General features: G+C 44.4%; 1 protein-coding gene across 2 annotated transcripts in view; it reads left to right on the forward strand.

Annotated features, from left to right (window-relative positions):
• LOC109873045 (serine/threonine-protein phosphatase 2A 55 kDa regulatory subunit B beta isoform) overlaps nucleotides 1–21,867 on the forward strand; it is a 174,031-nt gene that overhangs the window by 127,920 nt on the left and 24,244 nt on the right. For both annotated transcript variants that reach the window (XM_031807629.1, XM_020464547.2), the window contains exon 2: nucleotides 20,229–20,326. In XM_031807629.1, coding sequence (XP_031663489.1) covers nucleotides 20,229–20,326 — 98 coding nt within the window. The remainder of the gene's footprint in view (nucleotides 1–20,228; nucleotides 20,327–21,867) is intronic.

Here is a 21,867-nt window from a genome sequence, read left to right on the forward strand (position 1 = left end):
AGCAGCAGTTTTAGGTCCCTCCCAACCATGATGCACTTTACAGCATGTAGTCTGTCTAAGCTTTGGCACTGGACACGGCAGCATGGGACCAGTCTTTTACTTTGCTCTCTGTCCATGTAACATTCTGTTCTCTGACAGCTTGTTTTTTATCCTTATTTTACCAGTTAAGTTGACTGAGAACACATTCTCATTTACAGCAACGACCTGGGGAATAGTTACAGGGGAGAGGAATGAGCCAGTTGGAAGCTGGGGATGATTAGGGGGCCGTGATGGTATGAGGGCCAGATTGGGAATTTAGCCAGGACACCAGGGTTAACACCCCTACTCTTACGATAAGTGCCATGGGATCTTTAATGACCACAGAGAGTCAGGACACCCATTTAGCATCCCACCCAAAAGACAACACCCTACACAGGGCAATGTCCCCAATCACTGCCCTGGGATATTTTTTTAGGTCAGAGTAAAGGGTGCCTTCTACTGGCCCTACAACACCACTTCCAGCAGCATCTGGTCTCCCATCCAGGAACTGACCAGGACCAACCCTGCTTAGCTTCAGAAACAAGCCAGCGGTAGGATGTGGGGTGGTATGCTGCTGGCTAACTACTTCCTGTCTGGTTCTTGACTAAAGCTGATTGTACGGTCAGTGTATATTAGTTTCCCCGTTATGCAAAGTTATGTATGTTCCCACTGAGCATACCAGACATTAGGAACACCAACCTAAAATTGATTTGCACCCTTTTTCCCTCAGAACAGCCTCAATTCGTTGGGGCATGGACTCTACAAGGTGTTGAAAGCATTCCCCAGGGATGCTGGCCCATGTTGACTACAATGCTTCCCACAGTTGTGTGAAGTTAGCTGGATGTCCTTTGGGTGGTGGAACATGAGCGTAAAAAAAACAGCAGCATTGCAATTCTTGACACAAACCAGGTACCTACTACCATAGCCTGTTCAAAGGCACTTTAAACTTTTGTCTTGGCCATTCCCCCTCTGAATGGCAGACACACCCAATCCATATCTCAATTGTCTGAAGGCTTAAACATCCTTCTTTAACCTGTCTCATTCCCTTCATCTACACTGATGGAAGTGGATTTAACAAATCACATCAATAAGAGATCATAGCTTTCAACTGGATTCACCTGGTCAGTCTATGTCATGGAAAGAGCAGGTGTTCTTAATGTTTTGTATACTCAGTGTACATTGTTCTTTGAGCGTTGAGAAAAACAAGGTCTGGGAATGAGAACAATGCAGAATGTACTAGAGAGGGGAGGGAGGTGTCATGCAGATGACTGATGTTGTTTATGACTGATCCACAGTGCCTCTGTGCCTCCAGCACATTGACATCAGACATTTGACGCCTGGTTTTTATAATAAAAAACCCTCATTCCTCTCTGGCGTCGTCCCTGCTGCCCTCTGCACCTCAATTTCAGTGTCCCAGATCTGAATCGACTGCTATCTACATCCTCTCTGATTTAAGCCTGTCAGTCACCTGGGACTGATGTGAATGGTGGAGGTAGACTTTAGGATCCAATCTCCTTTACAATCAACACTAGGCAGCAGGAGCGAGGGTGCACCACCATGGTACCCCTAATACGCACTCTGTGGCACACGTTTAATATTATAGGTGAATGTGTGTGTATGTGTGTGTGTGTGTGTGTGTGTGTGTGTGTGTGTGTGTGTGTGTGTGTGTGTGTGTGTGTGTGTGTGTGTGTGTGTGTGTGTGTGTGTGTGTGTGTGTGTAGGTGTGTGTAGGTGTGTGTAGGTGTAGGTGTGTGTGTGTGTAGGTGTGCGTGAAATGCATGGTTGGGGGCAGTGATAAACTCAGCTCTTGTCCCCTTCCACGGGGCCTCTCTGACATTATCACACAAGATGGGGTTTGTGTTATCAGGGCGGCTGGGCTCTCATGCAGCACCATGACCCCTGACCCCTTGCGTTTGAAAGCTCTCCCTGTCTCACTTTCTCTCTATCTCTCTTTCTCTCGCTCACTCTTTCTCGCTCTCTCTCTCTTTCGCTCTCTCGCTCTCTCCCTGTCTCTCACTCTCTCTCTCGCTCTCCCTGTCTCACTTTTTTTCTCTCTCTCCCGCTCTCTCCCTGTCTCTCACCCGCTCTCTCTCTCTCTCTTGCTCTTACTCTCGCTCTCTCTCTCGCTCTCACTCTCCGGCTCTCTTTTTCTCACTCTTTCTCGCGTTCTCTCTTTCTCGCTCTCTCTCTCCCTCTCTCTCTCTCTCTCTCTCTCTCCCTGTCTCACTCTCACACTCTCTCTCCCTGTCTCTCTCTCTCTCTCTCTCTCTCTCTCTCTCTCTCTCACTCTCTCTCAATTCAATTTCAGTTCAATTTAAGGGCTTAATTAGCATGGGAAACATGTGTTAACATTGCCAAAGCATGTGAAGTAGATAATAAACAAAAGTGAAATTTACATTCAAAATGAACAGTAAACATTACACAGAAGTTCCAAAAGAATATAGACATTCCAAATGTCATATTATGTCTAAATACAGTGTTGTAACAATGTGCAAATGGTTAAAGTACAAAAGGGAAAATAAATAAACATAAATATGGATTGTATTTACAATGGAGTTTGTTCTTCAATGGTTGACCTTTTCTTGTGGTAACAGGTCACAAATCTTGCTGCTGTGATGGCACACTGTGGTTTTTCACCCAATAGATATGGGAGTTTATCCAAATTGGGGTCTTTGTGGGTCTGTGTAATTTGAGGGAAATATGTGTCTCTAATATGGGCATATATTTGGCAGGAGGTTAGGAAGTGCAGCTCAGTTTCCACCTCATTTTGTGGGCAGTGTGCACATAGCCTGTCTTCGCTTGAGAGCCAGGTCTGCCTACGGCGGCCGTGTTTTTTTGTTAATTCCTTCCAATGTGTTAAGTAATTCTCTTTTTGTTTTCTCATGATTTGCTTGGGTCTAATTGTGTTGCTGTCCTGGGGCTCTGTGGGGTCTGTTTGTGTTTGTGAACAGAGCCCCAGGACCAGCTTGCTTCTCTCTCTCTCTCTCTCTCTCTCTCTCTCTCTCATTCTCTGTGGCATCAACAGGAGGCCAGCATCACTTACCCTTATCGAGAGAAAATAAACCCAGAGTCTGCTACCACCGCTCAGTCAGACTGCTCTATCAAATCATATACTTAATTATAATATAATAAACACAGAAATACGAGCCGTTTGTCATTAATATGGTCAGATGCGGAAACTATAATTTTGAAATACGGAACTGTTCTGTATTTTATCGAACAGGCGGCAACCATAAGTCTAAATATTGCTGTTACAGTGCCTTGCGAAAGTATTCGGCCCCCTTGAACTTTGCGACCTTTTTCCACATTTCAGGCTTCAAACATAAAGATATAAAACTGTATTTTTTGTGAAGAATCAACAACAAGTGGGACACAATCATGAAGTGGAATTGGATTTTTCAAACTTTTTTAACAAATCAAAAACGTAAAAATTGGGCGTGCAAAATTATTCAGCCCCCTTAAGTTAATACTTTGTAGCGCCACCTTTTGCTGCGATTACAGCTGTAAGTCGCTTGGGGTATGTCTCTATCAGTTTTGCACATCGAGAGACTGACATTTTTTCCCATTCCTCCTTGCAAAACAGCTCGAGCTCAGTGAGGTTGGATGGAGAGCATTTGTGAACAGCAGTTTTCAGTTCTTTCCACAGATTCTCGATTGGATTCAGGTCTGGACTTTGACTTGGCCATTCTAACACCTGGATATGTTTATTTTTGAACCATTCCATTGTAGATTTTGCTTTATGTTTTGGATCATTGTCTTGTTGGAAGACAAATCTCCGTCCCAGTCTCAGGTCTTTTGCAGACTCCATCAGGTTTTCTTCCAGAATGGTCCTGTATTTGGCTCCATCCATCTTCCCATCAATTTTAACCATCTTCCCTGTCCCTGCTGAAGAAAAGCAGGCCCGAACCATGATGCTGCCACCACCATGTTTGACAGTGGGGATGGTGTGTTCAGGGTGATGGGCTGTGTTGCTTTTACGCCAAACATAACGTTTTGCATTGTTGCCAAAAAGTTCAATTTTGGTTTCATCTGACCCGAGCACCTTCTTCCACATGTTTGGTGTGTCTCCCAGGTGGCTTGTGGCAAACTTTAAATGACACTTTTTATGTTTTTTCTTTAAGAAATGGCTTTCTTCTTGCCACTCTTCCATAAAGGCCAGATTTGTGCAATATACGACTGATTGTTGTCCTATGGACAGAGTCTCCCACCTCAGCTGTAGATCTCTGCAGTTCATCCAGAGTGATCATGGGCTTCTTGGCTGCATCTCTGATCAGTCTTCTCCTTGTATGAGCTGAAAGTTTAGAGGGACGGCCAGGTCTTGGTAGATTTGCAGTCGTCTGATACTCCTTCCATTTCAATATTATCGCTTGCACAGTGCTCCTTGGGATGTTTAAAGCTTGGGAAATATTTTTGTATCCAAATCCGGCTTTAAACTTCTTCACAACAGTATCTCGGACCTGCCTGGTGTGTTCCTTGTTCTTCATGATGCTCTCTGCGCTTTTAACGGACCTCTGAGACTATCACAGTGCAGGTGCATTTATAGAGAGACTTGATTACACACAGGTGGATTGCATTTATCATCATTAGTCATTTAGGTCAACATTGGATCATTCAGAGATCCTCACTGAAGAGAGATCCTTCTGGAGAGAGTTTGCTGCACTGAAAGTAAAGGGGCTGAATAATTTTGCACGCCCAATTTTTCAGTTTTTGATTTGTTAAAAAAGTTTGAAATATCCAATAAATGTCATTCCACTTCATGATTGTGTCCCACTTATTGTTGATTCTTCACAAAAAAATACAGTTTTATATCTTTATGTTTGAAGCCTGAAATGTGGCAAAAGGTCGCAAAGTTCAAGGGGGCCGAATACTTTCGCAAGGCACTGTACATTACATAACCTTCAATGTTATGTCATAATTATGTCAAATTCTGGCAAATTAGTTTGAAACAAGCAAGGTGGTCCAAACTGTTGCATATACCCTGACTCTGCGTGCAATGAACGCAAGAGAAGTGACACAATTTCCCTTGTTAATATTGCCTACTAACATTAGTTTATTTTAACTAAATTTGCAGGTTTAAAAAAATATACTTCTGTGTATTGATTTTAAGAAAGGCATTGATGTTTATGGTTAGGTACATTCATGCAACGATTGTGCTTTTTTTCACGAATGCGCTTTTGTTAAATCATCCCTCGTTTGGCGAAGTAGGCTGTGATTCGATGATAAATTAACAGGCACTGCATTGATTATATGCAACGCAGGACAAGCTAGTTAACCTAGTAATATCATCAACCATATGTAGTTAACTAGTGATTATGTGAAGATTGATTGTTTTTCATAAGATCAGTTTAATGCTAGCTAGCATCTTACCTTGACTCCTTGCTGCACTCGCGTAACAGGTGGTCAGCCTGCCACGCAGTTTCCTCGTGGAATGCAATGTAATCGGCCATAATCGGCGTCCAAAAATGCAGATTAACGAATGTATTGTAAAAATCGGCCATATCGGTTAATCAGTCGACCTCTACAATAAATAGGCCATAGTGGCGAAATAATTACAATTTATCATTAACACTGGAGTTATACATGTGCAGATGATGATGTGCAAGTAGAGATATTGGAGTGCAAAAGAGAGAAGAAAAAAAACAATATGGGGATGATGTAATTGGGTGGGCTATTTACAGATGGGCTGTGTTCAGGTGCTGTGATCGGTAAGCTGCTCTGACAGCAGATGCTCAAAGTTAGTGAGGGAGATATAAGTCTCCAGCTTCAGTGATTTTTGCCATTTGTTCCAGTCATTGGCAGCAGAGAACTGGAAGTAAAGGCGGCCAAAGGAGGCGTTGGCTTTGGGGATGACCAGTGAAATATACCTGCTGGAGCGCGTGCTACGGGTGGGTGTTGCTATGGTGACCAGTGAGCTGAGATAAGGCGGGGCTTTACCTAGCAAAGACTTATAGATGACCTGGAGCCAGTGGGTTTGGCGACGAATATGTAGCGAGGGACAGCCAACGAGAGCATACAGGTCGCAGTGGTCGGTAGTATATGGGGCTTGGGTGACAAAACGGATGTCACTGTGACAGACTACATCCAATTTGCTGAGTAGAGTGTTGGAGACTATTTTGTAAATGACATCGCCGAAGTCAAGGATTGGTAGGGTTTTTACGAGGGTATGTTTGGCAGCATGAGTGAAGGAGGCTTTGTTTTGCGAAATAGGAAGCCGATTCTATATTTAATTTTGGATTGGAGATGCTTAATGTGAGTCTGGAAGGAGAGTTTACAGTCTAACCAGACACCTAGGTATTTGTAGTTGTCCACATATTCTAAGTCAGAACCGTCCAGAGTAGTGATGCTAGTCGGGAGGGTGCGGGCAGCGATCGGTTGAAAAGCATGCATTTAGTTTTACTAGCATTTAAGAGCAGTTGGAGGCCACGGAAGAAGTGTTGTATGGCATTGAAGCTCATTTGGAGGTTTGTTAACACAGTGTCCAAAGAAGGGCCAGATGTATACAGCATGGTGTCGTCTGCGTAGAGGTGGATCAAGGAATCACCCGACGCAAGAGCGACATCGATGATATACACAGAGAAAAGAGTCGGCCCGAGAATTGAACCCTGTGGCACCCCCATAGAGACTGCCAGAGGTCCTCCGATTTGACACACTGAACTCAAGCTGAGAAGTAGTTGGTGAACCAGGCGAGGCAGTCATTTGAGGAACCAAGGCTATTGAGTGCCGATAAGAATGCGGTGATTGACAGTCGAAAGCCTTGGCCAGGTTGATGAAGACGGCTGCACAGTACCGTCTTTTATCGATGGCGGTTATTATATCGTTTAGGACCTTGAGTGTGGCTGAGGTGCACCCATGACCAGCTCGGAAACCAGATTACATAGTGGAGAAGGTACGGTGGGATTCTAAAAGGTTGGTGATCTGTTTGTTAACTTGGCTTTCGAAGACTTTAGAATGGCAGGGTATGATAGATAGGAGAGAGGTCTGTAACAGTTTGGGTGTAGAGTGTCTCCCCTTTTGAAGAGGGGGATGACCGTGCCAGCTTTCCAATCTAATGGGTAAATCATGGGAAAAAGGAATCCGCCCTTGAAATCACACTGTGTCTCACCCATCGATTCACACCAGTACTGAGTGAGATATTCCCACACACTCGTGGTTACACACTAGAAGTCGACCGATTAATGGCCGATTAATTAGGGCCGATTTCATACACACACACACACACACACACAGAGCAAAACAGAACAGAACTTTATTCTAAATTTCTTTGATGATTTTCTGTTTGATGAACAGATGGTGAATATCTGACAAGGTGGCACAGCCCTTTTTCTAGCTCCTAGAAAACTTTGAAGTATATATTTTTTGTGTTATTTCTTTCTTTGCTATAACACCTGCACATCTGTGTACGCGACCAGTCAACTTTGATTTTATTTGATTTAAAAAATGCTCACAGCAATTACATGAAGGGAGCACACACATCAGTATGAAATACATGTATATTATATTCTTTAGTTGTCGTTTTACATCACAGGACAAACAATGTGTGCATTTTGTGTTCAGCTATACCTTGTCCACAATAAAGAAGCAAGATAGAGCTTGGTTGTTAATGAGAAGAAAACAATTCACCCTCTGGCGCATCATTCCCTCTAAATCTTTAATACTATTCCATTCTCTTTGTTGGTGGAATTTTTCCACCAGGTTCTCCTCTGATGATAAGGAACGAAAACGTTGGAAAAAGGAGTTCAAAAACTGGATACTCCTGGGGCCTAATTAGGTCAGCATGTTTCCCGCCTTGGAGATATCATTTGGAATTCCGTTTCCATGTGGAATGTGAATATGATTTAGATGGTAATTATTCCTGCCCCCCCCCCCCCCCACCCCCCCCTCTCCGTTCAGCCCGCTCTGTTCTACTCTGCTTTGTGTTCTCCGATACGCCTTTTCGTCATGTAGCCTGATCAATGTATTGAGCATGCTGCTCTGCCCTGACACACTGTGTGTGTGTGTGTGTGTGTGTGTGTGTGTGTGTGTGTGTGTGTGTGTGTGTGTGTGTGTGTGTGTGTGTGTGTGTGTGTGTGTGTGTGTGTGTGTGTGTGTGTGTGTGTGTGTGTCAGTGTGGTATGAGGGTGTTTGTGTTTTGTTTTTATCGCTGTATGTAGAACAATGTGATTTAAAGGAGAAGTGTTCCTAAAATCCAGAAACTCCCAAGTGATTCCATACATTGAAACTAGTTCAGTGGTGTTTGCCCTCTCTCTCCATGGAGTGCAGATCTGAGACCGCTGCAACAACAGGTCACATGACTCGTGAAGTTGCTGGATGCAAGCCTCACTCTGTGTGATTGTTTTATTGAGCGTCTACAGCTGAATTAGGGATTTTTTATCAGAAGTCAAATTTAACTTTTTTTTCTCAACTAAAACATTTGCGATTATTTTATATCATTATTTTATGTAGCAGCAGGGGAGATGGGTAACAACTGAGCATGAGCACCTTCATGAGGGAAACCCTGCTCACGATATGCCCTTATATGGAGCTTGATGTCACAGTTTATTTGCAGGAAGAAGGAGCTGGTGGAAAGTTGACAGGCCTGTTGCAGGTAAAGTTAGATATGTAAAGTGGAACAAGAGATGGCAACAAGAGCACGCAGTTCTTTGGGGAAAAAGTTACAAAGAGATGCAGACGATGCAAACTCTCTGCTGCCAACGTTGCTTCGCTGTGTGGAGCAAGCACTTCTGAGACGATGCATATGAAGGAGATATTGAATCTGAAATGAAAGACGAGCGGAGGACGTAAAGATACAGCTGAATGCTGCTGTATTTCTATGGGCTGGATCCTCAGCAGTACCAAAATACAAAGGCGTGTTTGACAAGACATGGGGACAAAGCTAGCGCACGGAGCTATGTAGCCTAGCCTGACTCTATGTAGTCTAGCCTGACTCTATGTAGCCTAGCCTGACTCTATGTAGCCTAGCCTGACTCTATGTAGCCTAGCCTGACTCTATGTAGCCTAGCCTGACTCTATGTAGCCTAGCCTGACTCTATGTAACCTAGCCTGACTTTATGTAGCCTAGCCTGACTCTTGAAGTTGGAGTGTCTCTTATTGTAGATAGAAGATTTACAGCTCAGCGACCTTATTTACAGTTGAAGTCGGAACTTTACATACACTTAGGTTGGAGTCATTAAAACTAGTTTTTCAACCACTCCACAAATTTCTTGTTAACGAACTATAGTTTTGGCAAGTCGGTTAGGACTTCTACTTTGTGCATGACGCAAGTCATTTTTCCAACAATTGTTTACAGACAGATTATTTCACACATTCACTGTATCACAATTCCAGTGGGTCAGAAGTTTACATACAATAAGTTGACTGTCCCTTTAAACACCTTGGAAAATTCCAGAAAATGATGTAATAGCTTTAGAAGCTTCTGATAGGCTAATTAGTATCATTTGAATCAATTGGAGGTGTACCTGTGGATGTATTTCAAGGCCTACCTTCAAACTCAGTGCCTCTTTCCTTGAATCAGCCAAGACCTCAGAAAAAATATGGTAGACCTCCACAAGTCTGGGTCATCCTTGGGAGAAATTTCCAAATGCCTGAAGGTACCACGTTCATCTGTACAAACGATAGTACGCAAGTATAAACACCACCACACAGCCGTCATACCGCTCAGGAATGTCTCCTAGAGATGAATGTACTTTGGTGCGAAAAGTGCAAATCAATCCCAGAACAACAGCAAAGGACCTTGTGAAGATACTGGAGGAAACAGGTACAAAAGTATCTATATCCACAGTAAAATGAGTCCTATATCGACATAACCTGAATGGCCGCTCAGCAAGGAAGAAGCCACTGCTCCAAAACCGCCATAAAAAAGCCAGACTACGGTTGGCAACTGCACATGGGGACAAAGATTATACTTTTTGGAGAAATGTCCTCTGGTCTGATGAAACAAAAATAGAACTGTTTGGCCATAATGAAGCACGGGGGTGGCAGCATTATGTTTTAGGGATGCTTGGCTGCAGGAGGGACTGGTGCACTTCACAAAATAGATGGCATCACGAGGGAGGAAAATTATGTGGATATATTGAAGCAACATCTCAAGACATCAGTCAGGAAGTTAAAGATTGGTCACAAATGGGTCTTCCAAATGGACAATGACCCCAAGTATACTTTTAAAGTTGTTGCAAAATGGCTTAAGGACAACATGGTCAAGGTATTGGAGTGGCCATCACAAAGCCCTGACCTCAATCCTGTAGAAAATGTGTGGGCAGAACTGAAAAAGCGTGTGCGAGCAAGGAGGCCTACAAACCTGACTCGGTTACACCCACTCTGTCAGGAGGAATGGGCCAAAATTCACCCAATGTATTGTGGGAAGCTTGTGGAAGGCTACGTCAAACATTTGACCCAAGTTAAACAATTTCAAGGCAATGCTACCAAATACTAATTGAGTGTATGTAAACTTCTGACCCACTAGGAATGTGACGAAATAAATAAAAGCTGAAATAAATAATTCTCTCTACTATTATTCTGACATTTCACATTCTTAAAATAAAGTGGTGATCCTAACTGACCTAAGACGGGGCATTTTTACTAGGATTAAATGTCAGGATTTGTGAAAAAGTAATGTATAAATGTATTTGGTTAAGGTGTGTGTAAATGTCCGACATCAACTGTACTTTCCTATTTGCACATAGAGATGTTCCATAAAGTTCCTCATTTGTAAATGGTGTTGGATCCAATAGGCTAAATGAGACAGGAGAGAACATAGTGCTTATCTACACGTAAGCCGTCAGTGGCTCTTCTGTCCTGGCTAGCCCTGTCTGTCTCGATTCTGTCTGTCTCCATCCTGTCTGTCTATCCTGTCTTTCTATACTGTCTGTCTCGATCCTGTCTGTCTATCCTGTCCTGGCTAGCCCTGTCTGTCTCGATTCTGTCTGTCTCCATCTTGTCTGTCTATCCTGTCCTTCTATACGGTCTGTCTCGATTCTGTCTGTCTCCATCTTGTCTGTCTATCCTGTCTGTCTCCATCTTGTCTGTCTATCCTGTCTTTCTATACTGTCTGTCTCAATTCTGTCTGTCTATCCTGTCTGTCTATCTTGTCTGTCTATCCTGTCCTTCTATACTGTCTGTCTCGATTCTGTCTGTCTATCTTGTCTGTCTATCCTGTCTTTCTATACTGTCTGTCTCGATTCTGTCTGTCTGTCCTGTCCTGGCTAGCCCTGTCTGTCTTGATTCTGTCTGTCTATCCTGGCTAGCCCTGTCTGTCTCGATTCTGTCTGTCTCCATCTTGTCTGTCTATCTTGTCTTTCTATACTGTCTTTCTCGATCCTGTCTGTCTATCCTGTCTGTCTATCCTGTCTTTCTATACTCCATCTTGTCTGTCTATCTTGTCTTTCTATACTGTCTGTCTCGATCATGTCTGTCTATCCTGTCTGTCTCAAACCTGTCTGTCTCAATCCTGCCTGTCTCGTTCCTGTCTGTCTATCCTGTCTTTCTCTATCCTGTCTGTCTCGTTCCTGTCTGTCTATCCTGTCTTTCTCAATCCTGCCTGTCTCGTTCCTGTCTGTCTATACTGTCTTTCTCTATCCTCGGTTTTTCGGATGACTGCCTTGCCTGGTTCACCAATTACTTTGCAGATAGAGTTCAGTGTGTCAAATCGGAGGGCATGCTGTCCGGTCCTCTGGCAGTCTCTATGGGGGTGCCACAGGGTTCAATTCTCGGGCCGACTCTTTTCTCTGTGTATATCAATGATGTTGCTCTTGCTGCGGGTGATTCCCTGATCCACCTCTACGCAGACGACACCATTCTATATACTTTCGGCCCGTCTTTGGACACTGTGCTATCTAACCTCCAAACAAGCTTCAATGCCATACAACACTCCTTCCGTGGCCTCCAACTGCTCTTAAACGCTAGTAAAACCAAATGCATGCTTTTCAACCGGTCGCTGCCTGCACCCGCATGCCCGACTAGCATCACCACCCTGGATGGTTCCGACCTAGAATATGTGGACGTCTATAAGTACCTAGGTGTCTGGCTAGACTGCAAACTCTCCTTCCAGACTCATATCAAACATCTCCAATCGAAAATCAAATCAAGAGTCGGCTTTCTATTCCGCAACAAAGCCTCCTTCACTCACGCCGCCAAGCTTACCCTAGTAAAACTGACTATCCTACCGATCCTCGACTTCGGCGATGTCATCTACAAAATGGCTTCCAACACTCTACTCAGCAAACTGGATGCAGTCTATCACAGTGCCATCCGTTTTGTCACTAAAGCACCTTATACCACCCACCACTGCGACTTGTATGCTCTAGTCGGCTGGCCCTCGCTACATATTCGTCGCCAGACCCACTGGCTCCAGGTCATCTACAAGTCCATGCTAGGTAAAGCTCCGCCTTATCTCAGCTCACTGGTCACGATGGCAGCACCCATCCGTAGCATGCGCTCCAGCAGGTGTATCTCACTGATCATCCCTAAAGCCAACACCTCATTTGGCCGCCTTTCGTTCCAGTACTCTGCTGCCTGTGACTGGAACGAATTGCAAAAATCGCTGAAGTTGGAGACTTTTATCTCCCTCACCAACTTCAAACATCAGCTATCTGAGCAGCTAACCGATCGCTGCAGCTGTACATAGTCTATTGGTAAATAGCCCACCCTTTTTTACCTACCTCATCCCCATACTGTTTTTTTTTTAAATGTACTTTTCTGCTCTTCTGCACACCAATATCTCTACCTGTACATGACCATCTGATCATTCATCACTCCAGTGTTAATCTGCAAAATTGTAATTATTTGCCTACCTCATGCCTTTTGCACACATTGTATATAGACTCCCCCTTTGTTTTCTACTGTGTTATTGACTTGTTAATTGTTTACTCCATGTGTAACTCTTTGTTGTCTGCTCACACTGCTATGCTTTATCTTGGCCAGGTCGCAGTTGCAAATGAGAACTTGTTCTCAACTAGCCTACCTGGTTAAATAAAGGTGTTCTCAACTAGCCTACCTGGTTAAATAAAGGTGAAATAAAAATAAAATAAATCCTGTCCTGTCCCTGATTTTCAGGATATCCATACCGCTGACTGTACTGTACATCTCTCTCCATCACACTATATGCTTCTCAAATGCCACCCTGTTCCCTATATAAGGGCCCTATGGGCCCTGGTCAAAAGCAGTGCACTATATAGGAAATAGGGTGGCATTGGGTACACACGATAGGACAGCTGTACCTCACAGTGAGGGATAAGCAGCACACACACACACAGGCCTGATGCGTTTGTCCTGTAATCAGGAGGACTCTTGGCTCATGTCATGGTGCTAAGCTAACAATGGTACCACTTGGCATACAGACAGTCAGTTGCCCAAGTTGTGTCACAGGCATCACATAGGGGACTATTGTGTCCCGAGCTAAAGGGCGTTCTTTCAGCCTGTCATGAGGCTCTCCATTCCCAGCTCCTCTCTATGTCTTGTCTGTATTGGCACTTAGTGGTTGGTCTCTCAGCATCATACTCCCTGTCTCATTGGAACACAATAAGATAACACAAACACACGCAAACAAGAGCTATCTCAAATCAAAGCAAATCGAATGTTATTGGTCACATACACATAATTAGCAGATGTTATTGCAGGTATAGTGAAATGTTTGTGTTTGTCAGTAATATCTAACAATTCACAACAATACACACAAATCTAAAAGTAAAATTATGGAATTAAGAAATATATAAATATTAGGACGAGCAATGTCGGAGTGGCATTGACTAAATACAGTAGAATAGAATACAGTATATACATATGAGATGAGTAAAGCAGTATGTAAACATTATTAAAGTCTCTAGTGTTCCATTATTAAAGTGTCTAGTGTTCCATTATTAAAGTGACTAGTGTTCCATTATTAAAGTGACTAGTGTTCCATTATTAAAGTCTCTAGTGTTCCATTATTAAAGTGACTAGTGTCCCATTATTAAAGTGTCTAGTGTTCCATTATTAAAGTGACTAGTGTTCCATTATTAAAGTGTCTAGTGTTCCATTATTAAAGTGTCTAGTGTTCCATTATTAAAGTGACTAGTGTTCCATTATTAAAGTCTCTAGTGTTCCATTATTAAAGTCTCTAGTGTTCCATTATTAAAGTGACTAGTGTTCCATTATTAAAGTGACTAGTGTTCCATTATTAAAGTGACTAGTGTTCCATTATTAAAGTGTCTAGTGTTCCATTATGAAAGTGACCAGTGACCTCAGAGACACACATCCTGCTTTGACCATCGTCGACACATAATATTTCTCCAGTCTGGTTTACAAGAAGAGGTGGTGGGGATTGTGTCTGGCTCACTTGGTCACAGATGTATTACCTCAGTCTGGTTTACAAGAAGAGGTGGTGGGGATTGTGTCTGGCTCACTTGGTCACAGATGTATTACCTCAGTCTGGTTTACAAGAGGAGGTGGTGGGGATTGTGTCTGGCTCACTTGGTCACAGATGTATTACCTCAGTCTGGTTTACAAGAAGAGGTGGTGGGGATTGTGTCTGGCTCACTTGGTCACAGATGTATTACCTCAGTCTGGTTTACAAGAAGAGGTGGTGGGGATTGTGTCTGGCTCACTTGGTCACAGATGTATTACCTCAGTGGTGTTTAAGGAGAAGTTTACCCAAAATCCAGAAACTCCCAAGTGATTCCATACATTGAAACTATTTCAGTGAAGGTTGCCCTCTATCCCTCTCTCTCCCTGGAGTGCAGAACTGAGACAGCTGCAAACCTGGGTCATGTTGGTGGATGCAGGCCTGGCTCTGCTCCATTGTCAGTGAATGTATGAGTCACAAATCCGCAAACTGTGGACCAATTCATTGTTTTATTTGAAAGCGTACGATTGAGTGAGCTATTTTTGTGTTCTTTTCCACCTGAAATATTTGCAATTATTTTCTTTCGTTATTTTATATAGCCGGCTGCCACAGCAGCGGAGACGGTAACAACTGTGCATGAGTACGTGCACCCTCGTGAGGGAAAACCCCGCTACAAAGAAATGTCACAATATGCCCTTATATGGAGCTTGATGTCATAGATTCAAGTATTGTTTGGGGGAGAAGTAGTGAGGTTTACAAAGCATGCTCATGACCCAGACAGGACAGGTGAATCCAGATGAAATCTATGATCACTTATTGATGTCAGTTGTTAAATCCATTTCAATCAGTTTAGATGAAGGGGAGGAGACAGGTTAAAGAAGGATTTTAAAACCTTGAGACAACTGAGACATGGATTGTCTCTGTCTGCCATTCAGAGGTCAAGAGATTTCAGTGCCTTTGAACGGGGTATGGTAGTAGGTGCCAGGTGCACCGGTTTGAGTGTGTCAGGAACTGCAAGGCTGCTTGGTTTTTCACGCTCACAATTTAATCCATTTTAAATTCAGGCTTTAACACAACAAAGAGTGTGAAAAGCCCAGGGGTGTAAATACTTTCTGAAGCACTGTATGTATGTAAGTGGAAGGGGAGGGGAGTATAGTGTATATGAATATGAAGCAGTAGCAAGAGAAGATGCAGTCTGATGATGCCAATTCAAAGCCCAAGAACAAAGTCCTCCTCATTCAGCCCCTGCTAGTTTAGGAGGAGGTCGTCATGGGAACCTTAAATCTCCTACAAAAGCAGACAACATGGAGGTGCACTAGGGTAAACATATAACAACCCAGCCTTCCCTCTCTTTCACTCCCACTATCTTTCACTCTCCCTCCCTCTCTTTCACTCTCTGTTTCTCTCTCTTTCACTCCATTTGTCTCTCTCTCTCTCTCTCTTTCTCTCTCTCTCTCTCTCTCTCTCTCTCTCTCTCTCTCTCTCTTTTAAAAACACAAAGCACATCTATATCTTTTCCTTTCATCACGTCTCTCTTTTTCTTTCTGTCTCTCTTTCTGCTCCTGGAAAAAAACATAATTATTTAAAAGCCTTGTTTGTTTTAATATTCATTATTTTAATCAGGACCAAGCTTTGCCGGTTTAGCACTCTGTTAGCATGTTTTCTGGGTGTGTGTGTGCATGTGCGGGCGTGCGTGAGTGTTGTGTGCGTGTGCATGCGTGCGCACGTGTGTGTGCGAGCGAGGGACTAGTCTCTTCAGGTCTAAGGAGACGCTGGAACAATACAATTAAACCTGCAGATGAGAGGCCGCTCCACACAGCTCACTAGACAGAGTGTGTACCGTTATCTCTGAAATGATTGCATAGCAACAGTGTAGCCGGGCAGACACAGACTCTAAAATAGATGCATCTGCTAGAGGAAGACCAGGGAAGATGTGTCAAAGGCAGGAATCGATCGAACCACAATCTGCTTAAGGGAAAACTCACCAGCGACTCGTTTTGTTCCATCCATTCTAGACATGTCAGTTGGATTCTCTTAACCTCACAATGCCAGAACGAGATATTCTACGTGATACATCTCAGTTCTGGATGTCCTGACCTGAATCACTGTTTTGGTACGTTCAGTCCACAGATCATGAGGGGTAGCTAAGTGTGTCGGGTTATTTTGGTTGTGTGTGACGTGGGCACACGGCAAACTACAGGGTTAGATGAGGAGACAGAGGATGTTAATTGATAGATTGGGTGTTGGGGGTGAGGAGGGTTATGCATACTAGACACACAGCTCCTCCATTTAGAGACAAATCTCCTCTGCTGGCTGTTATAGCAGAGCTTACCGCTGCAGCATACACCAACACCCAGCAGCACATACACTCATGTACACAGCAAGAAAGGCTCTTTGTCTTCTTCGAGGTTGGTAAATTACACATTGAGTCAAGAGAGGGGCGGGGACTCTTGAGAGGCTGTTAATGTGAACAGTGAGTTGTGGTGGTATTGATATGGCAGCAGGTTTTCAGACAGACAGACAGACAGACAGACAGACAGACAGACAGAACAGACAGACCAGACAGACCAGACGACAGAGAGGACAGACAGGACAGACAGAACAGACAGACAGACAGACAGACAGACAGACAGAAGACAGACAGACAGACAGACAGACAGACAGACAGACAGGACAGACAGACAGACAGACAGACGACAGGACAGACAGACGACAGACAGACAGACAGACAGACAGGACAGACAGACAGGACAACAGACAGACAGACAGACAGACAGACAGACAGACAGACAGACAGACAGACAGACAGGACAGAACAGACAGACAGACAGACAGACAGACAGACAGACAGACAGACAGACGGACAGGAACAGACAGACAGAGACAGACAGACAGACAGACAGACAGACAGACAGACAGACAGACAGACAGACAGACAGACAGACAGACAGACAGACAGACAGACAGACAGACAGACAGACAGACAGACAGACAGACAGACAGACAGACAGACAGACAGACAGACAGACAGACAGACAGACAGACAGACAGACAGACAGACAGACAGACAGACAGACAGACAGACAGACAGACAGACAGACAGACAGACAGACAGCAGACAGACAGACAGACAGACAGACAGACAGACAGACAGACAGACAGACAGACAGACAGACAGACAGACAGACAGACAGACAGACAGACAGACAGACAGACAGACAGACAGACAGACAGACAGACAGACAGACAGACAGACAGACAGACAGACAGACAGACAGACAGACAAGACAGACAGACAGACAGACAGACAGACAGACAGACAGACAGACAGACAGACAGACAGACAGACAGACAGACAGACAGACAGACAGACAGACAGACAGACAGACAGACAGACAGACAGACAGACAGACAGACAGACAGACAGACAGACAGACAGACAGACAGACAGACAGACAGACAGACAGACAGACAGACAGACAGACAGACAGACAGACAGACAGACAGACAGACAGACAGACAGACAGACAGACAGACAGACAGACAGACAGACAGACAGACAGACAGACAGACAGACAGACAGACAGACAGACAGACAGACAGACAGACAGACAGACAGACAGACAGACAGACAGACAGACAGACAGACAGACAGACAGACAGACAGACAGACAGACAGACAGACAGACAGACAGACAGACAGACAGACAGACAGACAGACAGACAGACAGACAGACAGACAGAGCATCTGCCTCTAAATTCCTCCGTAGTGTCGCAGCTCATCGACGCTCCCTGGTGAGGGGTTGCCTTAATTAAACATCCCAGATTATCCTACTTTCCTGTGTGGTTTAGATAGTCCTCTACTTTCCTGTGTGGTTTAGATAGTCCTCTACTTTCCTCTGTGGTTTAGATAGTCCTCTACTTTCCTCTGTGGTTTAGATAGTCCTCTACTTTCCTCTGTGGCTGTGTGGTTTAGATAGTCCTCTACTTTCCTCTGTGGGTTTAGATTGTCCTCTACTTTCCTCTGTGGGTTTAGATTGTCCTCTACTTTCCTCTGTGGGTTTAGATAGTCCTCTACTTTCCTCTGTGGGTTTAGATAGTCCTCTACTTTCCTCTGTGGGTTTAGATAGTCCTCTACTTTCCTCTGTGGGTTTAGATAGTCCTCTACTTTCCTCTGTGGGTTTATATAGTCCTCTACTTTCCTCTGTGGTTTAGATAGTCCTCTACTTTCCTCTGTGGGTTTAGATAGTCCTCTACTTTCCTCTGTGGGTTTATATAGTCCTCTACTTTCCTCTGTGGTTTAGATAGTCCTCTACTTTCCTCTGTGGGTTTATATAGTCCTCTACTTTCCTCTGTGGTTTAGATAGTCCTCTACTTTCCTCTGTGGGTTTAGATTGTCCTCTACTTTCCTCTGTGGGTTTATATAGTCCTCTACTTTCCTCTGTGGTTTAGATAGTCCTCTACTTTCCTCTGTGGGTTTAGATTGTCCTCTACTTTCCTCTGTGTGGTTTAGATAGTCCTCTACTTTCCTCTGTGGGTTTAGATAGTCCTCTACTTTCCTCTGTGGTTTAGATAGTCCTCTACTTTCCTCTGTGGGTTAGATAGTCCTCTACTTTCCTCTGTGGTTTAGATAGTCCTCTACTTTCCTCTGTGGTTTAGATAGTCCTCTACTTTCCTCTGTGGTTTAGATAGTCCTCTACTTTCCTCTGTGGGTTTAGATTGTCCTCTACTTTCCTCTGTGGGTTTAGATAGTCCTCTACTTTCCTCTGTGGTTTAGATAGTCCTCTACTTTCCTCTGTGGGTTTAGATAGTCCTCTACTTTCCTCTGTGGTTTAGATAGTCCTCTACTTTCCTCTCTGGTTTAAATAGTCCTCATCACAAAGCAAGACAGCCAAAAATAGCAGCTTCCTTTGCTATTTCTCTAAGGCCCTGAAATAGAGATGGGTTAATTGAGACATTTGTGTCAAACACACACACATATGTCTGTTAGTGTTGTCTTAGCGGATTCTCTGAAGTCTAGTATGTTTCTGGCAGATAATAATAATAGTTCTGGATCATTGTCAACGGTTGGCTGCCTGGCCACTCTGTTGGGGTCTGTAAAGAATGACTCTATCTTCTATCCCTATATATGAACATGTGTATAGCATTTATCTATCATCTTTAATATTGTAGAGAGAGAGGGGGGTGTGGGGTGGCTCCTTTGTCATGAAATGTCACTGTCAACCACAGAATGAAGTGCCCCCGAGTGTGCGACGTATGGGAGCAAAGATGTCATTTGTATCTGATCTCATGCGATTGAGTTGCGGCAACCTATTGTGAACGCTTCCCTGCTACAGGGGGAAGCAGCAGGCTATCTCTGTGTATAATTCTCCATGTTCACCATTCCATGTTGTTGTAGAGATCTGATGTGTGTCTGGGAGATGTGTGGGAGGGTTTTGCATATGAATGGGTTGGTGACAGACAGTGGGGGGGGGGGGGGGGCAAGCGGGGTGCGAGAGGGTGGTAGTATTGTGAAGACTGCAGGTTGTAGTGCTGGTCCAGGCCTTTCATCAGCCCTGAGGTAGGCTAGCAGCACACAGAATTGATTCGATCCATGGACATGCTATCTGAGCATTCCTTTCTGCTCGGGAGAGAGCAGGTCTTCAAAGACTTGATGACCACGTGAAAGTAGACCTTTTCACTCCACTCTGCGTCTTTCCCTTTCCTATTTCAAGTCATTAACCACTTCAATTTCACATAGTTGGGTTTTGAAAGTAGATTTCACGGTTGTCAATGAGATGAAGGAAACAGAACATGACTCTTTCAGGCATATAGTAGGTTGGTAATGTACTTTACTGTCGTATTGTGTATCTCAGTGAGGTAATGTGTTGTTTTCCGTTTGTGTTTTCTGTTCCAGCTGACATCATATCCACGGTTGAGTTCAACCCGACTGGAGAGCTGCTGGCGACCGGGGACAAGGGAGGGAGAGTAGTGGTGTTTCAGAGAGAACAGGAGGTAAGACCAGCCAAGACTCCGTACTCTTCATGTCACATCACATCCTGTTTTTCTATGAGTCACTAACTCAGCGGTCTCCAACCCTGTTCCTGGAGAGCTACCATCCTGTAGGTTTTCACTCTAACCCTGTTCCTGGAGAGCTACCATCATGTAGGTTTTCACTCCAACCCAGTTCCTGGAGAGCTACCATCCTGTAGGTTTTCACTCCAACCCTGTTCCTGGAGAGCTACCCTCCTGTAGGTTTTCACTCCAACCCAGTTCCTGGAGAGCTACCTTCCTGTAGGTTTTCACTCCAACCCTGTTCCTGGAGAGCTACCCTCCTGTAGGTTTTCACTCCAACCCTGTTCATGGAGAGCTACCCTCCTGTAGGTTTTCACTCCCTGGGTTACTGTGTAGTAGTAGTGGTGTTGAAAGGCTGTGGATGTTTATTCAATGGTGGTAGGAGGTATTATGGAGAGATTACAGTTGATTCTGGGAGGCCTATAGCATTTCCTGTGGAAGCTGGATGGAAGGACTAGACAGTGTCTGAATCTTCTGTCTCACTGCAGTTAAAATATGAATGTCAGGGACTGACTGACTGAATCCCACTTTCAGGGACTGACTGACTGAATCCCACTTCCAGGGACTGACTGACTGAATCCCCCTTCCAGGGACTGACTGACTGACTGAATCCCACTTCCAGGGACTGACTAACTGAATCTCCCTTCCAGGGAATGACTGACTGAATCCCCCTTCCAGGGACTGACTGACTGAATCTCCCTTCCAGGGACTGACTGACTGAATCCCACTTTCAGGGACTGACTGACTGAATCCCACTTCCAGGGACTGACTGACTGAATCTCCCTTCCAGGGACTGACTGACTGACTGAATCCACCTTTCCGGGAATGACTGACTGACTGAATTCCCCTGTCAGGGACTGACTGACTGACTGAATCCCACTTCCAGGGACTGACTGGCTGAATCCCCCATTCAGGGACTGACTGAATCCCACTTTCTTCCTCTTCCTCCTTTCCCTTCTTTTTCTTTCCGGCTGATTTCAAAGCGCTCCATAGTATCCACTAATCCCCACACCAGAGGTGCTCCCGTCTCTCGTCTCCCCCTCCTTTCCCCCTTCCCCTGTCTTTACCACCGCAGAAGGCAAATCTGTTTCCATTAAAAGCCCCCCGCCCCCTCCTGTTTGGTCATCTGATTTGGCTCTATTGATTCTGAAGCTTCCTGAGGTGAGTCCTGACCTGCCGTGTTGGCTGAGCTGAAGCTAGGTTGCTGGGTTCCCATTGAGCTATCTCTGCCACCCTGACTACACATCTTGACAACCTTACAATAGATTTAACCCGCTTTTGCCTGAGTTCTTGAATTTCTACCATGTGGAGGCAAAATGGCTGCACTATGTCAGCGGTTATGTCAACGCGTACGATACCGGAGACAGATTTTGGTGACTGGTCCACGTACTACAGTCTTTGCTTTGTTGGTTCCTGGGGTTTTGACAGCCCCTCCTGTATGTATGCTTGATGTAGAAAGCAGAAACCAGGCCATCGACACA

Source organism: Oncorhynchus kisutch, linkage group LG28, assembly GCF_002021735.2.
Source record: "Oncorhynchus kisutch isolate 150728-3 linkage group LG28, Okis_V2, whole genome shotgun sequence".
Classification (NCBI taxonomy): Eukaryota; Metazoa; Chordata; class Actinopteri; order Salmoniformes; family Salmonidae; genus Oncorhynchus; species Oncorhynchus kisutch.